At 39.5% G+C, this 26649-nt stretch overlaps 1 protein-coding gene across 1 annotated transcript; it reads right to left on the bottom strand.

Moving 5' to 3' along the window:
- Positions 1-104: 104 nt before the first annotated feature.
- apbb1ip (amyloid beta (A4) precursor protein-binding, family B, member 1 interacting protein) lies at positions 105-26012 on the bottom strand. The gene is made up of 14 exons (XM_082546578.1): positions 25752-26012; positions 19401-19460; positions 17958-18045; positions 15882-16171; positions 13716-13793; positions 11911-12070; positions 6235-6356; positions 5177-5251; positions 4933-5076; positions 4357-4467; positions 1724-1822; positions 1522-1642; positions 1341-1402; positions 105-1108 (listed from the first exon to the last, which is right to left on the bottom strand). The coding sequence occupies exons 2-14, from the start codon at positions 19458-19460 to the stop codon at positions 518-520; spliced, it is 2001 nt and encodes a 666-aa protein (XP_082402704.1). The 5' UTR covers positions 25752-26012; the 3' UTR covers positions 105-517.
- Between the last annotated feature and the right edge of the window lie 637 nt (positions 26013-26649).

The raw sequence follows: 26649 nt of genomic DNA, 5'->3' as shown, positions 1-26649 counted from the left end.
ACAGCATTTAGCCATGTCCATGAGGTCTAGACTGTGCTGGCCCTGCGGCAGACTGACGACTTGTCCAGCAAAGCAACAACATATTTTAATAATACAGATCTTGATGGTGCAGCACAGCCAGGAGATTCAAGGGTTTATTTAGGTGGGTTGAAGAGTCAAATGAAAACAAACTATCTAACTTGTATATTTACTGGTAACACAATGACTGTGTTTTTACAGTATTTACAGCTATGTATGCAAATATATATACAATATGGAAGTATGATAACAGCATGACAAAGCAAACTGTAATAGTCTTTTTGAGCCCAACGTTTTCAAATGCTTTTCAAAACTGAACTTTTTTTCAAAGGTTAACTCGTTTTTGTCTTGGAAGCTGTTCAGAAAAAGGATGAATGACTAAAAGGGGAAATCTACAGAGAACTCCACTAGCTTCATCTTTGAGAAAAGGCTGATTAAGTTGTTGGCTGTGCAGGCATAGTTCATTCTGTATTTATAGTCCACAAGTTCTCTGTTCAGGCTACTGGTCTGCATGCTTCTTCCTCATGGCTAGCATCAGTTCTGACATGAAGTCTCCACCTCCTCCGCCTCCTTGCGTTGGTGCAGTCCTCTTTGGTGGAGCCGGAGGAACCTTCTTCAATGACCCAGAGGTCCTCACAGCTGGTCTTAGGGTGGCGACAGGAGCAGCAGGTGGTGGTGGAGGAGGTGGTGGTGGTGGTGGTGGAGCCCCAGAAGCTACAAACACTGGGTCAGGTGGAGGTGGTGGCAAAGACACTGGATCTGGTGGTGGCGGGGGCAGAGAGTGGTCCACGCCACCAAAACTAGGAGGTGGTGGTGGCAGTGAATTAAAGCCAGTAGCTGGAGGAGGTGGTGGAAGAAAGTCTGGCGGAGCCTCTAAGTGGTCGTCAGTGGGTGGAGGTGGTGGTGGAGGAGGGAGATTGTCCATATCAAGTGGAGGTGGAGGGAAGTTGTTTGGTTGATTCCGCTTTGGGGGGGTGGGTTTTGAGGCAGTCTTGGCAGCCATGGGAGGAGGAGGAGGAGGGAGCACTGGGTCTGGGGGTGGTGGGGGGAGGACCTCGGCTAATGGTGGTGGTGGTGGTGGAGCTGGATTCTGATAAGTTAGAATAAAATTGAATGATATAAGATTGACAGGAAGGGAAAAGATTCTTAAACAAAAGAAGAGGAGAGGGCTTGTACTGGATAAATGGTGTTGATGGCATTATGGGAAATGTAGGAGCTAGCTTCAGTTTGTCCTATGCATGGTTTGTTTTTATAGACTAAACTATAAAAACAGTCACAATAACGGCTAACCAATGCTTCCCTTCTGATGAAGTGCTGTTTACCTGAGAAATAGGTCCTGGCTGCGGCTTGGTAGCATGACCGTTGGCCTGGTTTGGTGATTTAGCTGGAAGAGGAAGAGAAACACTCAAGTGAACTTTCAGTACAAGTGAAAAAGTGTGTGCTAATATCACTGCATCAGATCAATGAAACAATCAGTGAAGGAGAAATTGCATGTCATGCTACCTTTGACTGTGGGTGAGGGCGTTGATTGATTGGAGCTCGATGGAGTGCTGCGGTTCGTCCACACAGAGTTAGAAGCCTTTATCTCTGCTGTTTTAAAGTTTTCATACAGCGATGCCCCGTACTTGAAGAAAAAGAAAAAGACAACCCGATTTTGTATCTTTGCTTAAGGAAAAACTGTATTTTGTACAGTTTTCATATTTACCTTTGCAATCCGTATTCCAGTCACCCAAAGGTTCATGGTCCAAATATCATCACAGCAGAGGTACTTTATGTACTGAGACTCTTTCTGGATCTGAGGATGCTGCAGAGGCAAAGCCACATACGTTTATACGTTTTTGATCAGCCAATCAAAAACACCACATGGAAAAAACATTGGGCCACACCTTTTAATCTTTGATTCCTTGTGTTTTCAGTCCCATCACCACAGGTGTATAAAATCAAGCACCTAACTGTGCAATCTGCTTTACAAACATTTGTGAAGGATGTTTTTTCTCTACTAAAGAGCTCACTGAATTTGAATGATGAATTTGGATGTTCCAACAGGATGCCACCATTGCAACAAATTCGTTTCTGAAATATCTTCCATTCTCAATATTACACGATCAGCTGTAAGTTATGTTATTACAAACTGTAGTGTTTAGAAACTGTAGCAAGACCACATAATATTACAGAGCTCCTTTAGCATTAGCACAAAAACTGTGGACCAGAGGCTTTCATGGCTCCTGTAGATGTTATGTATATGTGGCAAGTGATCAGCCGGATTGCATCAATCCCACCTTCTAAATTAAACTCGCGATGTCCAAAGAAATGTTTTTTAACAACTTTAACAACTGAAAATAACAACCCATAGCCAATTAGGACTTATTTTACCATTAAATATAAGGTCTTTCATGTCATTCATTACATTTCTTCTCTCCTGTATATTCCACCATTGGCTGTAAATGGGATTATTGCAAACTGCAAACAAGGAATATCAGCAGTTCAGCCACAAAGTGTCAAACCACATAAAGTTCACTGATTGCTGAGGCACATAGTTTGTACAAGTGGCCAAGGCTCTGGTGACTCAGTAAGTGCAGAGCTCCAGATCTCCTCTGACATTAACATCAGCACAAAAACTGCGCACCAGGAGCTTAACGGTATGGATTTCCATGGCTGAACAGCTGGTGTAACTCAGTAAGTGGTCCAGTTCCTTCGTGTCCATTCTGGCAGATTGATCAGGATTTAAACTGATTGTAAGTTGAAACCCTGAACAGTTTTATGCACATGCAGGGTCTCATCTTCTCATAAAAGCATTAATAATTTATGAGTCTTCATGACTGTTTTCATGCTCAGATGTACAGATTTTAAAGAGTTCAAGAAATTAGCTTGAAGTTTCCATGATAATTTATGTCCTAAAAACCCAACTGCACAAATCTGCTTCATTACAGGAACCCTATCTTAATTAAATATATTGACAGTCACTTATATTAAATGCACACTAAGCTAGTTTTGAGGCAACGACAGGCTAAACCTGCTACACTGTGACCTACTTGTTGCTATTGTTTACTTTCTCCTCGATATTACAGAGAGCCATAAGGGGGCAGCGTGGGTCTAGAAGCAGATCGTTTGGTGCAAGTCAAATAAATAATAAATATATATATTCACTTCCTGTTTTGTGGGATATTTCTGTTTGCAGGTGTGAACAGAAACCAGTCCTCCGATGGATCATGTAATTCAATATTATTGCGACTAGTGAGAAGGCTGATGTTCGTTTTGCTTTTGTTGTTGCTTCCATGCAAGAAGATATCCACATATGCCAACTTTATGACCATAAACACTTACTGTAACATTAATTCCCCCAGTCTATTGTTTCCCTCCCTGAAGCCGAAGTTAAATTACCTTGTAATGACACAATATGAGTTATAGAAGCTTGGTTATTCATAATGGGGGTGGTATTAGAGATCACCTCCGGCTGCTCCTCTGAATATTTAACAGCAAATTGATGAGGCTAAATTGTTCTGTTGTCGTCCTTGAATTGCAGCAGTTTTTTGTCAGCTCATAAACGCCACCTCATCAATCTGTCAAAACGCTAATTTAACATTCTGGCAGCTAAGAACAGCTTCAGCTATTACTGTATTTACTTTGTAAGTTTAACTTTAAGGTAAGGAGGCCAGTTGAAACCTGGCTGGAGTTCTGAAAGGTAATTTTCTGTTTGCCCTTGCAGCAGCGCCTTATTCCCTTCAACCCAAGCCTCGAGTATTTTGTCTTTCACTTGAAGCTAATTCAGTTTCTTTGCTTCTCTAAGCTCTTTTTGCTCTGCTCCTCAACATCTAGTCTAATGGGATCTGCTGATTCTAGTGTTTCCCAGACAAGATAGGGGAAAAGAAAAAAGCAGACTTTCACATCCCTTTAACACTGACCAGCAAACCATCTAATTCTTGCTTTTGCGTCCGTCAGCATTTTTTACCCTTAAATGATTACTGTAAGTACCTCAAACTACTGCCACTATTACACTTTAAAATCACTCTTAAATAGACAAAAAGTACTTTTGTGTAAATGATTACAAGAAGTAGGAAGTTTCTTAAAATTCTTGCCACTTTTGAGACTAAATAGGACAAAACGGTGCTGTTTCACTTCTTTAAATCGAAGTATTAATTGCTTTTGAAAATTTCCAGCCATGCAGGCAGCTGCAGGGCTTGCCACGCTCACCACTTTGGTTAGCATCTTTTAAATAGTGCAGCACTTAGTGTAGCACACAGTGTGAAGGAAGTTGCAGCTTCTGCGTTTATCTGGTCCACAATGAAAGGGCGTGTGGCGTGTGGCTTTGAAGCGAGCTGAATTGATATGCAGCCTTACCTTCAGCACAAAGCAAAAGTCAGTTGGAGCTTTGTATTTGCTCTTAAAGTCTTTGCCGTAGTAGACGTTTACGTTGTCGAACTGGACGAAGCAGACGAGGTCACGGGACGACTGAAAGGGAACAAAAGACGATTGTTCGGTTTGGGTTTTTTCTTTTTTGCCATTTACCTGTTTCTGTGCCAACTAAATTCAATATCTACCCTACAGATGCAGTAGCAGGGTATAATGTGATGCATAAATGGTTATTTGGGAGCAGGAGCTGCCAAAAGATCTGAGATATGTGGCAAGTACACTGCAGGTATCAGAGGGGGAGTAATAACCCCAGTTATATCCAGCGGTGCATAACACAAAAGTGGGGTTAATAAAGCTGAAAGACTCTTAACAGTCCCTTGGAAAGATGAAAAAACTTGATATTACACTTCATTAGGGTTTCAGTTGACATAGCAAAAATATCTCTGTATCTGTGGGATTTTCATCTTTCACCACTTCTGTTCAGCATGTCTGAGGCCGGCTGAATCAGAGCATTAGCAGTTGGACGTGTGTTTTCTCTCTTGCATTCTCCTTTTGACTCCTGACCTTGGTCTTCCCTTTGGGCACATAATAAATTCCCGAGGCCCTCAGCTGGAAGAGCCGCTGCTTCCAGGACTTCTTTCCGTCTTCTCTAAGATGCAGCACCCCCTCGAGATCAGGCACGATGATGGAAGTCCCGCAGAAGTTCTCCTGCAGAGATGAGGAGGGGATGAAAGGGTAAGTTACTAATAGGAAAAAGTCACCTTATGGATGATGTTACACCTATAGGTTGTATGTGAGTGTGTTTTACCTGTATTAATAACTCTTTGTCCTTATCTTTCATATCTCTGAGAGTTGTCTTATCCTTCTTCCACAGATAAAAGTTCTGCAGGAACAAAACAAAGTGCTTGAATTATTGCTTTAGGGACGGGCATGTTGGTTTATTGGTTAGGCCACCTCTTTGTAAAACAACTTAAACTGGACCTATTAGACTTATTTACAGCTCAGTTCTTTTCTTCTTGGAATCATATGAAGAAGGTTTGCATGAATAACAATTCAGAAAAAAGCTTATTTATCTCACTGGGCCTTGATGCAGCTTGTCGGTTCATCCTCTGTCTGAAACGAGCAGTTTTAGCTCCTCTACCTTCAAGGTTTTAAGGGTTAAGGAATTAAACTAAAGGATATCATTCTCTAAAAGAGCAGAAGAAGTCATATAACCTTTAAAAAACAAAAAACATCGGGGTCTCAATCCCTTTTGTCTCTGTATGAGTGAAATACTTTGGCGTCATATCATAGTCCGAGCCAGTATGTTTTCATTGTGAGGAAAAGCCCAGAGGGAAAATCTATTTGGTAGTTCATGTCAAAAGCTCAAATAGTAAATGAATAAGGACATACTGTATGAAAGAGATATGTCTTTTGTTGGAAGACATGGAAGACATGATGGAATACTTTAAAAACGAGAAAATCTTCGCTGGTTTTCCAACCCAGCTGTTTGCCTCTGCCAACAGACCGAATCCATTAAATACTGTAAGATATTAAAGGGTCTCATTGTATCACAAACATGCCAAGATCTCCTTTTTTTTGCCTGAAGCTGTTTCGCTTGATATACTGCAGTGTGGACATAAACGTAAGAGGTCGTGCCGCAAGGACGAAAAGACATTGCATAATTGAGAAGGTGAAAACAACCAGACGGCGCAGAGCTGAAACAACGTGCAGATAGATTTGCACAAATTCAGTCCAAGAATAAGGAGCCACACCACATCTCACCCAATGGATGTGTGAGATCCCACACGAACGCTGCTTATTATCAGTGTTCATTTATAGAGGTTCATATAGTTTATAAAAGAGAAACTATTGAAGTAGACCAACCTGTGGGTTTTTGAAAACCTCATATTTCTCTGGTCTCTCTTGGAAGAGTACTTTGTTCTCGCTGTCCCTTGTCCACGCTGAGAGTGGGTCCACAAGGTTCTCGTGGTCTTCAAACGCCCGTTCTGCCAAAAGAAAAGAATAGATGTATAACTTATTAGTCTGGCACATTCATAGTGAAATATTGCTGGAGAAGAGTCATTTTGATGTACTGTTTTTTTAATGAGATGACAGATTCTTCACATAGTTTAGCTTTTGAAATTCCACCATGCAAAGTCACACCAGGGGAATGAAGAGGCTTGAACTGGAGAATATTAAGGTACCAAAGGGCCAGAGCGACTTTAAGCCAGACCTGAGTGAGTCTCTCAAGCGTATGACACACATATTGCTATTTATAGTCTCTATTCTGATATGTTATTTGTCTACTTCCTAAAAAACTGTAGTTCAATATCTTGTTACACATATGTCCACAGTATCAAGTATCAAGCTAAAGTAAAGAAAAAGAAACCTTCTAATTAAGTGTTTAAAAGCCATGATTTTAATGCTGGAGCTTATCCATGTGGTGCTTCATCTTACTTAATTTTAGCTTTATTTAATATATCACTAAAATTTATACCTGCTGTCACTGGACAACAGTGGAAATAAAGAATATTATTACCCTGTGAAATGACAAGAAAGGCTCACATCTAAATGGATGTGATTAGATGACTGGTGAGGACAAAAGTCCATTATTTAAAAAAAAAATTGTATTGTGAGATTAGTATTTTTTTGCTTTGAACCTTCATCGGGGTCCGTTTTAAATTCAACGGAAGGAAACAAGTAGTTCTCTTTTTGTTTCTAACACAGTCATCATTTGCAAAGCTAAAGCAGCCTGAGGTTCAAAGAGCAATACGTTTCTTTTCCTGCTCTGAAAAATAAAAAAAAAACAAAAACAGCTTCTGTATTTTATTTTTTGCTAATATATTTAGCTATACATGCATAGCAGCCTCTGCAAGTTCCTCCTTGGTCTTCCCCATGCTTTTAGGAACTGTAGAGTAACCTCCCACTTTTGCATTTTAAAACTAAAATGACAGAAAGCAGTCCAAGGTCTTCAGAGCCGGAGGTGAAAAGCACGCTGAAGGAATTTATTTTTTATTCCCTTGTTCTCAGATGCTGGTCCTTTCATGCAACATGTGGTGGTTCTGAATGTCAGATATTATTAGCACATTTAAGTAAAGCACTATTTCTTTCTATCTCTGCAGTAAATCCAGCTGATCTCTCTTCAATCAGCCATGAGATATAGTTTGGCTCAGCCACTTTGGAAGATTAAACTGTCTCCAGTTTACTTTCTCGGTGCACTATTGTTCAAACCAGAAAGCACGCCAGACTTTATCTTTGTGCCATGAAGCAAGTCAAAACAAATGCTTCGCCGCAGTAGATCACTCCATCGCGAAATCTTTAAATCAGCTGCACTTGCTTCAAAGTCAGTCGCACAGCTTTACAATTGTCTATTTCAAATGAGCTGAATTAATGGAGGACCCAATAAAATCCAACCTCCAGCATTTGCTGGCAGGACTTTAAATGGTACTAAACCTCCAAAACACATTAAGAGCTTTTTCCTTCTCCTCCTCCTTCTCCTCCTTTTTCCTCCTTTGCCCACCCACATGCCTGGTGCTGTAGATCTCCATCATATACTGGCCCTTTGAATGTAGTTTAGCCCTGGTCTCAAATTATGGGTTACCAGCTGAGGCAGAGGTAGGCATTAAATAAATTGCTGCCAGGGTTCCAGACTAGTTTGACTATTACAATCATTAAATGGATGGTGTGACTTTGCTTGCTGGAGTGAGTTATTAGGAGTAAAAGTCCCTTTGAACTGCATTAACCACATGGTGCTTTTCAGTAGTGTGCATGGCGAGCACATGGGTGAATGTATGACAGCGGAGATTTTCTGGAAAGCTGGTGTTGCTCGTTGAGCTCTGTGGGTGTTTATTGGGCATGATTTGCTTTGACGTTTTGCTGAAGAAGATTAAAGGTCAGCTGCAGTGTTAGTAATGTTCAAGGGTTTAAAAATGAATTAACTGTTTCCATTTTGGAGCTGTTTTTCTGTGCAGTTAGCCAAAGGTGACACAAAATCCCAAACACTCATGTGTCTGTGAGTCAAATGGCGCACACAGAGGAATTCTTGCATGGCTGGCACACTATAGATAGCAGTCTGTGTGTCAGACGACTAATTTAAGCCAAGAACTATGATTTGGTTAGTGCTGACCAAAGGGAAAAACGCACATCGGCTCTTATTTTTTGCACCAGCAGCACAGATATGTCATCTTTATCATGAGGTGCAAATAGAAGTGGGAATATAAATCAAAATGAAGGAAGAGGAATTTAACTTGAAATTGAGATTAAAAACATTACTAAACCCTGCAGTTCCTCTAATGGCCACTTGCGGCTTGCTTTAAAAGAAGAAGACACACATAAATCCCCCTCCTTGTACACATAAAAAACTTTCTAGTTGATTCAGGGTGTCTGGAATATCTTTCCGAAGCCATGTCTCTCTCATTATCATGATGTAGTGTGCTGACAGCCAAAAAGCTAATGCTGAAGCTCAGAATGGAGAGGCTAAATCCAGTGGCTGATGTAATATGCCCAAATTTACAGTTGAAATACATGTCTTGTATAAAAATCGAACAAACAACAACAAAAACTCTGTATTGTACTGTATTAACTGTACAAAGGCTTGACGTTTGCATTGTTTGCTTCAAATAAGAGGTTGGTGATAACATTAGCATAGCTGCTATCTACATGCTAGGTATCATTTCATCTAATTTGTTACTTTAAGAGCATTTGTGTATACCGGTAATTATTTGAGAAATAATATGGCTTGTTGTGAATTTAATTTCCTCCATTCAAGAATTGTTTTTCAGAGTTGTTGAGAGTGATATGTTAGTACTTTATTACTTTCTCTATATGACACTTATAACTAAATTGCAGGTTCAGTCAAGCTAGTTAGCTTTAGCTGATACCTTTAGCACTCCACCTTCACTTGTAAATGTCATGACTGGTAGTTTAGCTCACTGGGTTTCCACATTTGTCTAATCTTCCCTGTTTTATCTAACAAAGGCAAAAATGTCCGAAAAATTATTTAAAAATTATTGTGAAAAAGACAATCTAGACAATCTAGTCTAAACCAATAGGTGATGTCACAGTGGTTTTGTCCATCTTTTATGTACAGTATGATATATATATGAGAGTGCTTTGTTGATTTATTCCATCCGTACCAAGAGTAAAGTCTTAGTTGAAGATTTTATTTTTATTTTACATGTATTATACCCTTTAACAGACACATTCTTTGATAGGAAAACGTTTTTAAAACAAGTGTTATGAAAAAAAACCTAATGATATATATCCCAATCTGATAAAGTTTATTATTCTGTACCATTGTCCTCTCATGTTGTCAAAAGCGTGTATTTATCCTCTGTTGAAAACAGTCATTAACAATTTATGATTTTTCTGTTTCTGAGTAATATTTTCTACACACCACAGTCCCCAGCAAAATAATATATTATTAAAGTTATATAATTATGATGAATGTCTAAAGATGTAAACTGCAGTGGATTAACATGTTCTTATTCTTCATCTTCAAATTTAAAATAAGAAATTGAATAATTCAACGCTTAGCCATTAATTTTGTGCGTCACAACAGCATATAAAATTTCTTTAAAGCAAAATAATAACGACTCATATTTTATTGCTCACAAAAGTTAATGGTTTTACCACCAGTATTTGATTAAAACTGCTTCAGGATGAAATAAAACAAATCTCTGTGTATGATATAGAAAAATGGCTATTTAAAAACACCAATTATCTCTGTTAAAATCTGATAAAGTGGTAAGAAAACACAAAAAGCAGATGGTACCGCCAATGGAGGTGCAGCCCAGCAGCCGAAGTAAATATAGCACAGACAGCTCAGACGGAGGCCTGAGATCATAAGGCTTCTATTTCCGCATGACAGGGAGGATGACTGACAGTGTCCGATACAGCAAATTAAACCCACCTGTCTACACTCCTCGTGTGAGTGTAAGCAAGAGAGCGACAGAGAATATAAATATAAAGGAGAGGAGGAGGGCAAGAAAGAGATGGATGGGAGTAAGATCAGTGTTTCATTGTGAGCTCGGTGCAGTTTGGCTGCCACCGTGCCAATAAAAACACAGTCCATCATCTCGACCAGGATGAAATATCCCACTTTGTACAGTGAGTGTATATTTTTGTGTGTGAGTGTGTTTGAGACAGTTTGACAGTTCATATAAAAACACAAGTCTGGCGTTGTTAACACAGTAATATACCACCACTGTGTTTTTCTGGTTTTGTTGATATATTTGCTGCTCAGCTATTGCTTATTGCCGCGGCGTTTCTGCACTAAATTACCCAGATGTCACTTGTCGGTGAAGTGGTGTCAGCACAACTTTGACATCTTTCTCTGTATTTTCTGCCAATGTCATTTAGGTAGTTACTCATTCGTGCGATCAAGTTCTTTGATTTATTCCAAACTGCTCCTCGAATCGCAAACGTCTTTTTCTTTGCACTGAAAGATTTCTTATTTTCCCCTGAAAACACTTAACCTGTCTGCGGGTTTTTAAAACAGCAAATATCTTATGAAATAACTACATATTGAATCATAGTGCAATGGTGCCTTAAAATCATTTTCCATAAAGGTTCCATCAATACTGCGGCTGCATTTCCCATCAGACTCACTGCAGCATTTTTAAAGGTACATATAGTATATATTTCTACTAACGGACACTGTGTCACTTACCACAGCTATGCTGATGACACACAGCTTTATACAGTACAGTCTCCTAGAAATATGTGACCGAGCTATTCTGCATATAGTGCCTGTAACTTTTGTTCAGTTCAACTTAGACTTACCATTAATTAACAGTGACTGAGATTTGAACTTCAGACTCCTTACAGGGTTCCTTCCTTTCTGACGCTTGTAATAACCAAAATTTACAAAACTGACATAACTTTTCAGTCATTATGAATAAAAATCAGTGACTTGGCCCATAAACTCATTCAGAGAACATTTTAAAGGTCAAGACTATAGAGTTTTTTGGTGTGACATTATGCTCACATTGATCAAGAACTGTCTCCTGTATTGACCATGATACAACCACCAGTCTGTTACCCCTGACCAGTTAGTGAGTGGCTGTTGGAGGTTGCTGGCTGATAAAATTGGTCACTAAAAACCTCCTCATGATTGCTATAGTTGCCATGGCTGTCCATAGTTTGCATGTAAGACACTGACTTGTCGAGCAGTAGTAAAATAAAAATTTAAAGTGTAACAGAAACCAGAAATGGAGAATCACCTTCAAGATAAAAGCTAAACTGTCAACACATTTCAAATTGCACGACGGTTTCTGTTTCTGGTTCACTAATGCTCAGCGGTTACTTAGCAAGTGTTTCCAGACAAGATGGTGTCTTGATGCAACCACAGCAATTTGTTACTGACCAAACCAGTCAGGAGCATTTTTTGTCAAACGGTCAGGGAATATGTATCTTTTTCTAGCAACCGATGGTTGTCAGATAATTTCAGACCGGTCATCAGACTAAGTCATTTGACCCTAAAAGAAGTTAACACCATCAACATATCACTGTATAGCATCTACTCTATGGTAGCTTACATGCTATATTATGGTAACTCACCAAGCTGCAGTTCTGGGTTGGTCTCACATATGCTCCAGTTCACATTGCAGTCACAATGAGACTTCTCAAACATGTTGTCCAGAACTTCCCTGACATTCTGTCGCTCATCGACCATCAGCGTCTTGGAGCTGCCATCATTCATTAGTACCTTCACCACCAACTGTCAAACAGAAAAACACAGCTTTTTAAATTTTTTTTTTTTTTTTTACCACACAAGCACAAAAAATATCATTCCAGTATATAAAAGTGATGTTTTCTGGTGTTCTTGACACAACTTTAGATTTTAAAAATTCTATTTTTATGGCAAACTGGATTAGCTTACCTTAGCTTGCCAAAGCAAAAGAGTTAAAGCTCATTTTTACTGTATACTTCTTGTAATCTTTGGACAAACAAGCACATTCTTTGTCTTGTGTACAGAACTGCATTCACAGTATTCATAGAAAGCCATTTACAGTATAGATTAGCATTAACTAGATTTAGCCAGCATCTTTTAATCTAACTCCCAGCAAGAAACAGAGCAAAAGGTTTAAGTTTAAGGTTTTCAACATGTTGGACAGCAGCAGGTGTAAGACATTAAATCCAGCCTTTATGCACATGCAGCTTGTTTGTTTGCCAGTTTAATTACAGGATATGCACAGTAAATGGATGTTTCTGTCTCCTAACGTTAGCTTTACTGGAAGACTTCGAGCATCAGCACTTCTGTCTTCTGATTCGAGCTTTGCTGTAATTTCTTCTTTATTGTCTTTTTGCAGTCTTAGCACCTCACTCAGCGTGTTGGATGAGATTAATTTTGCCCCAGAGCAAAGCATTTTTCCCCCTGCAGGCTCATGTGGTTTCACAATTCCTCTCATCTGGTAAGAAATCCTGCTTTGGAAAAGCTGAGGAGTTTCACAGCACTAAGGTCAGCCAGTTGCTTGCTTTTTGTCATAAAAATGGGGGTTTCAGAGATGTTATCACAAAAGGATTTAGAGCTTCAGGTCACAAGTCACTCAGTTTCACCCTCCCTTGAAAAACAGTCGGGTTTTGACATGTGGTTGAATGAACTATCGCTGGAAATTTAATTTTCCTCCTAGCACTTCCTCTTCCCAAGATGCTATCTTATAAAAAATATCCCCAAACATGCTAAGAAACCAGTGGGCTTATCTGAAACTTGTGGTCCTCTGACCACTTTCTGCTGAAATTCCTGGAAGTGCACCTGGCACTTCTGTATCTCTTCTATGAACCCAGAGACACACATCCATATGAAAGTGGCCCGTGTTTCCTCAGCTTCCACACGCACACATGGCTTTTTAGAAAAAGTTCCTTTTTAGTTTTCACTTCTAAGAATTTGTAACTACCATCTTAACAGGGAACTAGGTCACTGCGAAGAGCCAAATCACGAGTAAAAGAGTAAAACTTGGCAGTCGTATCAGTCACAGTCATCTATGATAAAAGAATGGCATGCCATCTGCGTGAAACTAGTTTGGTTTTGTGTAAAAATTGCTGCTCTGGAAGTGTAGCTTTGCATGCAAGAACACATGTCTGAGCTTTTGAATGCTGCTTTGAAGATGAGAAAGTGTCCACATATCACCCCCAAACAGGAAACCACGCTGTCCTGCGGGATGTTGGCTGGATGAAAGTAACCATCCATTACTGTGATTGATGGCTCTTCCAAAAGAGAAAAAAGGAAAGGAAACCCATGCTATGTTTGACCATTAACTCTTTTACAGTAATGTTCAGGTAGCTGTAATTCTATACGTCTCTACTCTTGCCAGTGGACGTCAGCTCAGAGGGCAAAACAAGAAGTCGGTGTTTGCTTGTCTTACCTTTTTAACTTTAGCTTCCTTTAGTTTCTCAAGAGCGAGTTTGATTTTGTCTGCCTTCATCTGCGCCTCGATCTCCTCCTGAATAAGATGTCCACAGGGATGAGATGGTACATGGTTGTCAACTTTTTTTTTTTTTTTTAGAAAAGTACAATGTAAGCACCAAAAAGAAAATTAACAAACTTCACAATCATAAAGAAAATGTGTTAATTCACTTTTTAACAGACTGACGACCTATTTAGGGTGTATCCTGCTATAATCTGGTATTTGTTCGACAATATACAATTTCAAGGAAAACAGTTTTTAATTTAAAATAAAGGTTGCCAAAAATTCCTTTCTTATCATATAAAGTGAGTCACAACAAAAAATATTGCAGTTTTGTAACAAAAAAAAAAGAAAGAAAAAGAAAAAAGGAAAGCATGAGACATCTCTGTGAGTCATTTTTAAATTTTTAACGGGGCTAATGATGAGGAGGGGGATATTGTACATCAAAGGTGTAAAACACAAAGTTCCCAGCAGACAACTCTTACTTAATTGCATTATGTAGTATTACTCCATATAATGACACTCTATGGGGTGTTCTGAGGTTAACAACATGTGTAGGTTAATGAGATTACTGCAGTTCACTTGAACTAGGAGCAACCTCAGTGACGCACTCTCAAGGTGTGATTCAATGTGAAAATGACCCACTAGATCATTTATGAATACTGTTATGACTTATAGCTCATTTTACTGTAAGGCAGAACGTAACATCTGTGCGAATAAGAGCATGTAAAGTATATCTTCACCTTTAAATGAAGCAAAGCTCAACACTAGTACACCAGTACCACCACTGGAAGCTCAGAAAATGGAGCTTTCTATTATTATCTACTGCTGTAAAACTGTTTACTTTAACAAAACCACAATCTCTTCCAAACACTAGTCAAGTGTTTGGGGGCTGAGCCTATCATCCCACCTAGGTCCTACTTTCAAGTGGAACCACTCCTATGTGTAGCCTCAGGTGTGTTTACATGTGTGGATTCAGGCCTTAGAAACAATACACAACGTGATTGTTTGGTTAGAGACCTTTGTGACTCATTAGTGACCGACTCAAAGTCTTTTTCCATAGAACCAGTTCCAGTCAGCTCTATAGCTCTCATCATTATACATCATTTAGGAGGTTTATGTTGCATAAAGCTGTATACAGATCCAATGATTAGGGTTAACTTTTCTGGCTGCTGTTTGTGGCTTCATATTTCACTGTGCAAAGACAGTCGTATCTGTGTCAAAAAGAAAGTAATGACACGTACTTCTAGTTTGCAGAAAGGGTCCCAAGGGCGAGTCAGAAGATCAAACTCTAGCAAGTCTATCTCTGTGATGTAGCACTTCAACATTTTTCAAGAGGTGTAATGTCTTGTTTTCACTTCATCCCCTCCTGTGTGGGTGTTGAAATCTCCATGCAAGACTTCCATCTCGGACATTAAATCCTACCTGCTAGATCTCAATTAACTGTTTTCTCCAGATGCAATCACCCGTGAAAATCCTGACTGCAACTTTAATGAACTCGTCCACGTCTACCTTACAGTGACGCACTCGCTGCCTCAGCACAGCTGGTGTTTTTACCTCAGACAGATGAGGTAACAACCTCTGCTAAAGCAATAAGCTCCCGTCTACCTCCCCCCCCTCCCCCCCTCCAAAACTGTCACATCTTACCTCCCTTACTCCAAGCCCAACCTTTGCTATCGATCCTGTTACACTTTTCTCATTGCCGTATGTGTTTGATCTGTTCCAGACAGACCCTCGGCTGTTTCGCCTCACACGTCTCTGTAACTGTAACAGATGCCTCCATCCAGGAACGACTTTGCTATGATCTCACCGTTAAGAGCAATACCACTCTTCCAGGTTTCACAAAAACATACAAAACTCATCTTAAATTTATGTGCTGGAAACTGGTGATGTTTTTGTTGTAAAACTGTCTTGTCACGCATGGCTTATAAAGCATTTACTCATGGTAAACCAAGACATGCGCAAATAAAAGAAAGATTGTGACATTGTTGATTCGTTCTACCAGGAGCTCAACAAACGGTTCTTCCTTCTGACCTGTGGCACTGCCCTCGAAACTAGCTCTCTCAAGCCTTGATTAATGCTCTGGTTTAAACTTGCAGAATTGCTGCATGTGGGCTCACTCACCGTTGTGGGCTTTGCACCAGAAGGAGGTGGAGGTGCTAAAGAGGAGGCAGCAGAAGGGACAGGAGTGCTAACATTGCTGCTTCTGCTTCCTGCAGATGACGGTGAAATGTGCGATGGGGCAGGTTCGATGCTCAGGCCCTTGGGCGGTGGTGGGAAGTCTGGTTGAGACGCTGACGGTGCCTTCAAGCATTCTATCTCTGTTGCCAATTTCTCTTCCGTTGCATTGAGGTCAGCCATCAAATCGGCCATGAGTGCGTCCAAGTCATTGCCCTCCAGTTCATGAAGGGACTCTGGTGAAGCAGAAACATTTTGTCAGGAAGTAACTCAATAGAGAATATTGTTGGATAGAATTTCCTTTTGTTCCTTTTTCAAAGTAATTTGCCTTTTTTCCCTAATTATGAAGAACTTTCCTTTTTTGAACAAGTTCCCCTTTCAGTTATGTTTTATTAAACAAAGTCAATGAAAGGAGTTCTTTCATTTTATTCCTCATTCATGTTCCCAATATTGCTCCACTGAGGAATCAAGTTTCAGAATTCAGTAGAGGAAGCAACAGTTTCGTCTGCATGCAAATTTTAGTTTTGCTTTTTGTAGGCTGTCCTGTATTTAGATTCCTCAAAGCATTATTAAGTTAACACATTTATAAAGAAAAGTAACTGTATGTTATAGACCAGTCAAAAATAATTTGCCTTTGCTGATTTGGAGCGAGTGCAACCTGGATTACTTTATTTTGGCTTAAAGAGTAATGAAAAGAGTCCAGCTCTGAGGCCATTCTCACTTAACTAATGTGTGTGACTGTGGCTTTTCAAGGTAAGGGTTGCAGCTCTGGAGAACTGCTCATCACAGGAAACCAAAGACAATAAATAAATCTTACTATAATAATTGTATTGTTAGTAATTGAGTGTTGAGCTCTGTATGACCATTTATTATTTATGTATCTCCCCCTAATAACTAGGCCAGTCTGCATAAACATCATCCCACACAGAGCAATTATAGCATCTAGTCTGATGTTGCGTTTACAATTACAATTGCATTAACGGTCGCTAAAGTTTGCATTCGAGACAGAATTTTGTTCGACTCACTGCTAACTACAGATACCATTATTTGAAAAATAATGGCATGTACTTATTCAACTATCTTTGTGGGATCATGTGAGGATCAAACTGATAACATATCAAAATTTCTTTGACCAACCCCCTTTTTTTCCGAGTATTTTTTACACCTCTGCCTAAGGATTAAAACATTTCAGGAGGCCCCTGACCCCTTATCTTATCTAATCTTGTCTTGTCTTGTCTTATCTTAATATAGAAATACGTTAAGGTTAGATTAAAACTTTTGCACATTGTTTTGATGGTTAAATTTGTAGCCAAATACATATGTGTGTTGATGGTGAGATTGAACCCTACACACAGAGTGGAGCAGGCAACTTTTAGCAACCCTTTAGCGCAAATGTGAAAGCACCTTATTTAATCTACCTCTCACTCTGTGCTGCACGTACTCTGGTCCCCAGTAATACATTTGCTAAGTTTAAAGTGGATGGCATTAACAGTTTGCACTCGTGCATTTGGGCACAGCCTTACTGAGCTGCAAGAGCGCATGTAGATTATAGTCTTTTATAAAACATAGCCATTTGTTGTGATTGATAGTTTATTTATATCAAGGACATTTTCCATTTGCAAAGCCCTTCAAGGCAGGCATTTGTTATAAAGTGCTGCACAGCCTATCAACTCACTCTAACAAGATTTAATGGCATTTACAATGAACGAAGAAAAAGGGAAAGTTAAATGCTAACACCAGCTGATATTGTGACCTTGTTCTAACATTATTGCAGCTTTTTTTTTTAGCTTATTAAAGTCAGAGGCAAACAGTGAGTAATTAGACTTTAATCTGTGCCCTCAGTTGCCAGGAAGTGCACCTTTTCTATTTTTTATTTTGTGTATTTCCATGCTACTTCTTGTTAATTTGAGCAAGCACACGACACATCCCACCCTTGCACAACTCGGGTGTTGACACTGCACAAAAGCTCAACGCCCAGCTCTTTGTAGTGTTTCCACACATAATGTCAAAATGTGAAGTCACCATTCAGGTCAGTGAAGCCGATGGAGTAGTTGACTTCCTTCTTTGTGTTGGAGAGAGCTTCAGGGGGCACCATTTCCTCTCCAAGACTCTGAGACAAAGAATGAAGAAAGCAGTGTGGTTGTAAGAACGCAAATACAATTTCTGCACAGCCAAAATACTTCCCCACCCCCCACCGCAGAGGAGCACACTTTCATGTTTGAGCGCTCTGAAACCAAACTGTTCTAAAGCATTATGTCAGAGGACAGAGTTGTATTTTTTTTCTTTTGGGGGGCAAGAGTGAGAGTGTACCCACTGCATGAACAACATGACACCCCATCTTGGAAGAACTGAGATGGAAAACATTAAAGTGATCAATGGGGTTTTTTACTAAGAGGGAGAAAAAAAAGGCGTAATCTTTACTCGGTTGGGTTTTGCCATTTAACCCACCCTTCCAGAAAATGGTGGTATTTATGGTTCTTACATGACCACAAAGTGTGTTTCGTCTCAGTCACGAACATCTCAGTTAAGGATGGTGGGTTTTTGTTACTTTGTCATCTTCTCTGAAGAAGAAAAGTATCTCTAAGTCCTTAGGCGAGATAATTAATCACGGGCAGCTTGAACAAAAAAATTTATTTTTGTCTATGTGCTGCATGAACATTGAGATTTATGCCTTTCATTAACAGAAAATGTGGTAGTGGCACAAGCTCCTCTGCTACTTTTTATTGGTATCATATTAAATCCTGTCATGTTTAATACATTCTATACAACATAATTTAAATATATTTAAATTTAAATGGAGAAAAAGAGATGAAAACGTGACACCCGCTTATTTCAGATATTGGAAACTGGAGGAAAAAAGAAGCAGAAAAATGTATCTTCAGGGTGCGCCTGGGTACGCGTCATCCACTCATTCTTTCCTCTTTCAGTTCTTGGTTTTGTCTTTGTTTTATTTTGTTGTCACAGCTACAACTTGTCTAGCTGGCAATCGTGGCTCAAGAGTTGGGCGTTCATCTTGTAATCGGAAGGTTGCCGGTTCGAGCCCCGGCTCTGACAGTCTTGGTCGTTGTGTCCTTGGGCAAGACACTTCACCCTAACCCTACTGGTGGTGGTCAGAGGGCCCGGTGGTGCCAGTGTCCGGCAGCCTTGCCTCTGTCTGTGGCTACAATGTAGCTTGCCATCACCTGTGTGTGTGACTGGGTGGATGATTGTGTACAGTGTAAAGCGCTTTGGGGTCCTTAGGACCAAGTAAAGCGCTATACAAATACAGACCATTTACCATTTGTAAATTGCTATACACACCAGAACGGACAGGAGCTATCACATTATTCATCCACTGAAAATTACCTACATATTCAATGTTTGTGTTTTGAAAAGATGGCTCTAAGGGTATTTTGTGCTATAAAGCAACAAGAATAGAATAAGTATATAGAACAATATATAGGCAAATAATGGCTGGTAAGTCACCTGGGTGAGGAGGTCCATCTCCCCCAGCATGGCGCTGAACATGGCGTCAATGTCGTCCATCTGGTGAAAGAATCAATAGAATAATCAGATATAGAAATTATCATTATTTTCAATGTGAAAAAATATAATATTTATAATATGTATTAATGAGCTGCACTGAATAATGAAGATGAAACAGACGGTATGTCCATTTGCATGGTTAAAGGCAAGTGCAGGCAGTGAGTGCTGATACAGTGCTGCTACTTTGCTGTGAAGTATTTGCAGATGTAATACGTTTCCCCAGGTTACGCTATATTGCGAAACATGTCCAACCCAGACTTGAAGGAACAAAGTGTGTATGCATAACTGCAGGCAGTCATTATTTGCCATAACATGTTGTCTCTTGTTGGAGCAAGTGAGTGAAGCAGCGAGTAAATATTATGTTGCCTTTTTTGTCATATTCAGAGTTGACTTTTTTATGCTGTGTCCTTTAGTAATCTGGATTTTGAAATCATGCTTTGTGTTGTATGATCAGTGTTTGTTTGAATCATTATACGAAGAAGAAGAAAAAACTGCATGCAACATTATGATGCCTAAGGAAAGTGGAAGAGCATAAAGTATGCAAGCTTCCACAATGTGCTTAGCTCGAAATTGCTCTTAACTGCTGATCAAGTTTCAAAATGGACTCATACATCAGGCTGGTACAGATTTATATACATCCCCCATTGTGGATGGATGAAGCAAAATGTCAGGATAATGAAGGTTATGTTTTTCATTTTAAGCAGAGTAACAGCCCGAGGAGCCACCGTGGTCACTGTGCCTTTTTTGAAAACCACTCCGAAAGCCTCGCTTGAGATTTACATTCGTAATTATGCACAGTAGGCCGTCTCCCCTGCACGTATTATTTGAAGCCTCTTTTCTCAAAGCAAATGTTATGATGGTCTGGAATGTGCAGTCAAAACAGAGTCCCTGTTTCCATATGCTGGTACGTGAGTGGTACCACAGAAACACTGAAGGTGTCAGTGGGAGTTCATCCAGTTAAAGTGGTGCTAATGGTAGCTTACTTTATATTGCTTACATGTGGGCTCTCCTAATTCTTCTGCTTCTAGTATAGCATGTTTCTGATAATGACCACTGTACTGCAAATGAAGTGCAGCCGATAAATCAATGAATTATAGAACCATCTTTTCTAATCTAATAACTTTATGACTTTATCAGTCTCTCATTGATAAAGATGCAACTTTGGCTCACTCTTCTTTACATCAATGCTTCAGTTCTTTGAGTTTGAAGACACTCATTTATGCACCGCTCTCTTAAGATCTCGCATTTCCATCGACTTGAGGTCTGGACTTTGACTGGGTCTTTGCAACACCTTGATTCTTTTCTTTTGCAGCCATTCTGTTGTAGATTTGGTGCTGTGCTCTGGATCTTTGTCCTATTTCAAGGCAAAATTCGAGCCAAGCTTCATGTGTGAGACAGATGGCCTCACACACTCGATCATATTTCTGTATACAGAGTGGTTTGTTCAGATGCAAATTTTCTAAACTAAACAGTGCTGCCATGCTGTTTTTAAATAGAACATGCTTTCTCCTGGAAACCCATGCAAACAAGTCTTCTGCTAACTTATGCTAACTGACATGCTAACTGAGGTAGAGTTTGAGGTGTAGCTCTTTTTGGAGTTTCTCTGAGTATTGCATGATCTGACCTCAGGGTGATGGTTTCCTGGGAAGATTATTCAAACGATCCCCTTGTGAATAATCTTTCTCACTGTAGATTGATGGACTTCAGAGTGTGTGGAAACGGCCTTGTAACCTTTCACAAACTAAAGGACAATTAAACAACTGCTTCTTTAAGATGACCGTTGATGTCTTTTTTCCCTTGGCATTGCATTAACACAAACCTGAAGAGTTCAGATCTGCTTTTGTAGACATGCTCCTACTTGCTCATGATCAGTTAATCAAATGCATTTGGTTAGCAGCACCTGGCTGCTACTTCTTAAGAGGATAGTGGTAGTGGCCTACTTTTCACATGACTGCAACTATATTATTACTAAAGGCTTGTTAACATAAGGTATGAGTGGGTAACTGCTGAAGCTGTCACTACTAAATTAATTCATTAGAGGAGTTTCATGACCAGTAAACCATCCGGATTCACTGGTTCCACCTTCTCACCTTCTACTGACCTGAATGCTACAAAATAACAAGTAAACATTTGCTTGTGCCTGGTTGTATTACCAGAAAGACTGCATTAAAATTAATCACCGATTTCCATGACTTTTACTACGTATCTACTGAAGAGATTGAAGGGAAAGATATAAATATTCTTGTTTAACATGCAGACTATGCAGTTATTAATGAATTAGAATGAGTCTGAATCTTTAGTGCATTTAGCACCATCATCAGGTCAAAAGATCTCACTGGTCAGAACTTGTACATTTGTGAAACAATATAAAAGAAGAATATGACACTCAGCTGCAGTTAATGCTTTTAGCCAGATCTTATCCTTCTATCATTCTGAGATAGAGTGACGATGACAAACACATCCAGCTTATCTAAACATCTCAATGTGAGTCAATGTGAAAAAAACAGCTCCACTTTGCATAATGTTTTATGCAGATTATTCAATATTGTAATCTGACGTCACAACAATGTCAGCATGGCGCAGCACAGTTACTGAGTAACACCTGATTCACTGTTAATATGTTCAAAGTAAAGGCAATAAAATAAGTGCGACCTTTTTTTAAAAACAACACTTTTTAAATCAAGACATTTTACCAGCTAACCCGAGTGTTGCTGGCTTACTCATTTTGACGGACTGTGATTAAACTGCATGAATATAAGCTTCGGTTTGCCTCAGGTCAGTTATAAATTGCTGGGGTTAGTCTCAAGTTTGGTGTGGTTAAACTGATTAAGAAACCGATGCGCTGTACTCACTGTGTCTAAGCCACACCTCATATTGCAAGAATGCTTAGCATCAAAGAGCTACCCTATTATTGTGTTTTTTCAGCCTCTGTATGAGTCTTTAGAGGGTGACTAAGCATGACAACGTGTATGAGTCTGTTATGTAATGCATTTTCTTCTTATTTCTGACTGGTTTTGTGAATTAAGTACTAATTAAAAGCGTTTCACTGGGTGTGCAAGAGGAAGGGTGGGGGTAGCTGCAACCTCTTTTGTTAAATCAGCCCTAATCTAATTGGTTTAACTCATGCAGTGAGATTCTCTGCACAGATGTTTGCATTGCTATCTTCTAGTCTTTATTTTTTCTCTGCTGCGTGGTAGCGTCCATTAGAGAGGAAAATATTGGGCGATGCTGCAGAGTTTAACTCCCTGCTTTCACTTGTCACAGAGTCTGGAATGTGTTTAATGACATTTAGATCCAACATGAAAAAAATAAATTGCTGGAATTTAATTAAAAGACACAGGGGTACATCTCTCATTGACACTGTGTAGGAGACAAGAGTGACTGATTGTGTTCCAGGAAAGAGTTTATACAGGATCAATACTGTTTGAAACATCTAACAGATGCTGCGTGTTGGAAGCTCACAAGAAACTGTTAATCTTCTGGTGTCATATATCAAATCGCACGGTTCATAAACTGAAACGCCTCTGCGCACTGATAGAATTTGTTTGTGCACCATAATTTCCATGTGACATACATATGTGGGGCTCACTGCTATAGCACGTGAGCGCAATCCTCCACCTTTTACACAAACGGTTTACCCCCAGGAGGAAGTGGTAACTGGTAAACTTCCTGGAACTTGCAATGTTGAAATGGTATCGGAAATGGTGACACAAGCAGCTGCCTGCAAATTTCATGGTACTGCTTCCTCAGTTCTCATTATGTCACTTTTTTTCACCTATACGTGGTCGGCGTGAGACGTTTCGAGTAAAAGAACGCACCATCTCTGAACGTCTGGTGCTACTTTTTGTTAGTAGTTTTAAAGTCACTGGAAGAGAAGTTTAGTCAGTCAATCAGATTTTGCTGAGAGGCTGTGTTTTGACGCCAAATGCATGAAATGAACCGCTCCCAGATTAGCGAGGAGAAGTGAGAAGGAACAGACCGTGAAAACAAGACGGCTTCTGCTGGTGAAAACAAATCGGCCCAATTTTAACACACTCCCTCCTCAGTGTCTTAGACGTGTGCATTAGTGGAGTGATATCTCAGACACAATGTGAAGAATGGACTTTTTCTGTGCTATTTGTAGGTGTGATCCTGCAGCTGATACACAGATAAAGGTGTTAACCTCAGAGTCATTGCAGCACCACTAGTGTGATTATGGGTGGACTAATTAGTTTTACTCAAACGTGACCTAAAGGACGGGGGATTCTGAAGCTTGAAGGTATCCTAGATTTGGTCAAAGATGACCAAATCCACCTTTGAAATTTTACTTTTTTTTTTGAAAGAAACTAATGAATATAATGTACTCTAACTTTTCAAGCTTTAGGGGATGAGTTTGGTGTACTTTGGCAGAGCTTACCTAGTTACAGTAGCTGTTTGTGAATTTGAAAACAAGCAATTTGTCAAACACAATGTTGACAGGTTGTGAAATATACCCAACTTCAGCATCTACTTTACTATAAATGGAAACATAATGAATAAAGTTAGTGTTGCATTAAATTAAATGAGGGTTTAAAACATAACGTTTTGCAACCAGAGGAGTCGCCCCCTGGTGGCTACTAGAACAAATGCGTTTTAGATCTGGAAGCTACACTGATTATTTCTACAATCTGTGGAGTTGTATAAATTGGCTGTTCACAGAAAACACAATAAATCCTACATTTGACCAAATAGTCAATAATACCTCACAAGGAAACGACCATGATTAAAGCACCGTTTAAAATCAGACTTTTAAAGGATTCTTAAAGAAATCTGGCCAAAGATTTTATCATCAGTAACCGGAAAAAATTGCAAACTTGAAAGCTGAAGACCAGAACAGCTAAACTATTCAAAGTCACCCCAGTGTCCCTTTTATGAATGAGTAATAGCTCTACAAAGAAACCAAACTAATAACACCAGGAATTTTTCCTCTGCAAGCTCTGTAGCTTTATGTGCCTTTCAATATATCAATTTACTGCAACAGAGTTCATGTTTGTGAACTTCTAGTCACATTTTCACACTTTCAATTCACAAAACTGTGCCACTGTCTCTTCACACTTTTCACTATTTTATTGTCAGACAAAAGGCATTTGTGACCTATCGGCGTTCTTAAATGTTATTGTTGGGCGTCAAATGAGCGCATTGTGAAAAGCGGCAACTGTACTGTTGTACTTTTTATAATAAAAAACAGCAAATCTAAAAGCACCTTATAGCTTATAGCCTCTAGAAAACCCCCTCCCCCAATAATCTCAAATACATATCTCAGCCTTTTACATGCCACACATATGTAGCTCCAGGGTAGAAAATCAAAAGCAGACATCAACTCCAGTGTTTACCATAACATACAGAAACTCTCCCTCGTATGATCGGATCATATTTCTGTGCTAGGCTCTTAAGCAGATGTGTTTACGAGACTTGATGTGCTCTTTTTGCAAAGTAGGCAAATTAGAGGTTGAGCAGCAGGCACAAACCACTGAAGAGTATGAAAATGAATCAGAACCCTAATGTTTGCTGAAGCAGGTTTCAAATCAGACTCAAACCTACTGCACTCAGTACCCTTAATAAAATTTCTTGCTTAACATCTCTTAGAAAAAGCAAACACCCCCTTGACCAAAAGCCTTTTAATCCATCGCTCTGAAAGCAATGCGTTCAGTTAAACTCATAACAAATTCACTTCATATTTTTGTGACATGATTTAAAACCAAAAATGCCACAAGCCAAATATACAAAATGTTCCTGTCATCAACAACAAACTGACAGCACTATTAACTTTAATATAAGAGGCCGGCCCTATTAGTTTCATGTGGTTATTGAGTCATGCAGCACTATGAGACGATAGTGGGGTCCACCCAGTTGGAAAGATATGAACTTACATTCTTTTTACCAAATTAAAACATGGTAAAAAAAATCTTCTAAAAAGAGTTTTCTTTAATTTCTCGTACTATTAAATTCAAAACCTTTTGAGAGTTTTTATCAGAGCGCGCTGTAACTCACAAAGTTTGACAGGATGTCTAAGATTCTCATCTACAACATATCTGTACATAACGTCCTCAAGCTAAATTATTCTGCTGTAGCTGAATATACATATATTACAAACAAATCTCTCATTTGTTTTTTATTTTGTTTTGTTTTTCAGCACAACAGCCACCACAATCCTCACTTGTAATGTGCTCAGACATCAACGAACAATGTTCTCGCTCTGCGTTCAGAGGAAAGCAGCTTCGGTTGTTACCGTTATATCCAAAGGCACAACATCCAAACAGAGATGAAACTCACCTTTTTAAAATGTGTTAATCCTTTGCTTCGCCACTAAGTTTCAAGATAACAGCTTCATGGACATCAGCTCCACTTCGAAAGACGATTCCCTAATTAAGCTCGGCACCAAAAATTAAAGTCATATGCAGGCAGATTTTGGGTGTGCGAGCAGATTGAAGATTGCATTTGTCTGACTGTTGGCTTCTTCCTGCTTAACGCGGAAGTTCAGGTCTAGACCTGTCATTGCATTCCTGCTACAGAGTTCAGCACTTTCACAACACTCTTGTCTGGGCAGCGTTGATCCATCCTCTCCTTAACAGTGCTCCTTATCGGCACTGTACTGTAACGGTGCCAACGGGGACAGAGAGGGAGAAATCATAAATGTGTTGTGGCTTCTCACAAAGACTTCGAGGGTGACTGACAGCCACTCGAGCAGATTGGGACGTTTTTTTTTTTATTGAAAGAAAAAAGAAATGCCTCAGTTGGATCGAGAGAAAGGCTGAATCAGCGGGAGGAATGTGACGGGTCTTGGTTAATAATTCACCTCGCTGAAACTGATTTACAGCAAGTCTGTAGACAGGAGTGGCACGCTGTAGTGGTGAAAGACACTTCAGCTGGGCTTTACTTCTCTAAATTCTTGTTAGAAAATACAGTCTCCTAAATGAAGTGCATTATTTGCTGTACAACCTCTAACATACCTCCTAAATGTAAGCAGAGTGCACTAGAATATATTAATTAACATGAAATCTTAGCTTTTATTGTTAAAATCAGGAAGAATTGTCTTAGGGTAATGGTGTGGTGCAACAAAGTCGGTTATCTTTAGGAGGAACCAGGGAGAGTTAAACTGTCAAACTATGAATAGCCTCTGGCTCTGTTATCTGACCGTGCAGACACAGATAGCTGTATTTATTTGCATTTC

Source organism: Aulonocara stuartgranti (assembly GCF_965226115.1).
Source record: "Aulonocara stuartgranti genome assembly, chromosome: 9".
Classification (NCBI taxonomy): domain Eukaryota; kingdom Metazoa; phylum Chordata; class Actinopteri; order Cichliformes; family Cichlidae; genus Aulonocara; species Aulonocara stuartgranti.
The sequence above is the reverse complement of the archived record's forward strand: the minus strand, read 5'-3'. Positions and strand labels throughout refer to the sequence as shown.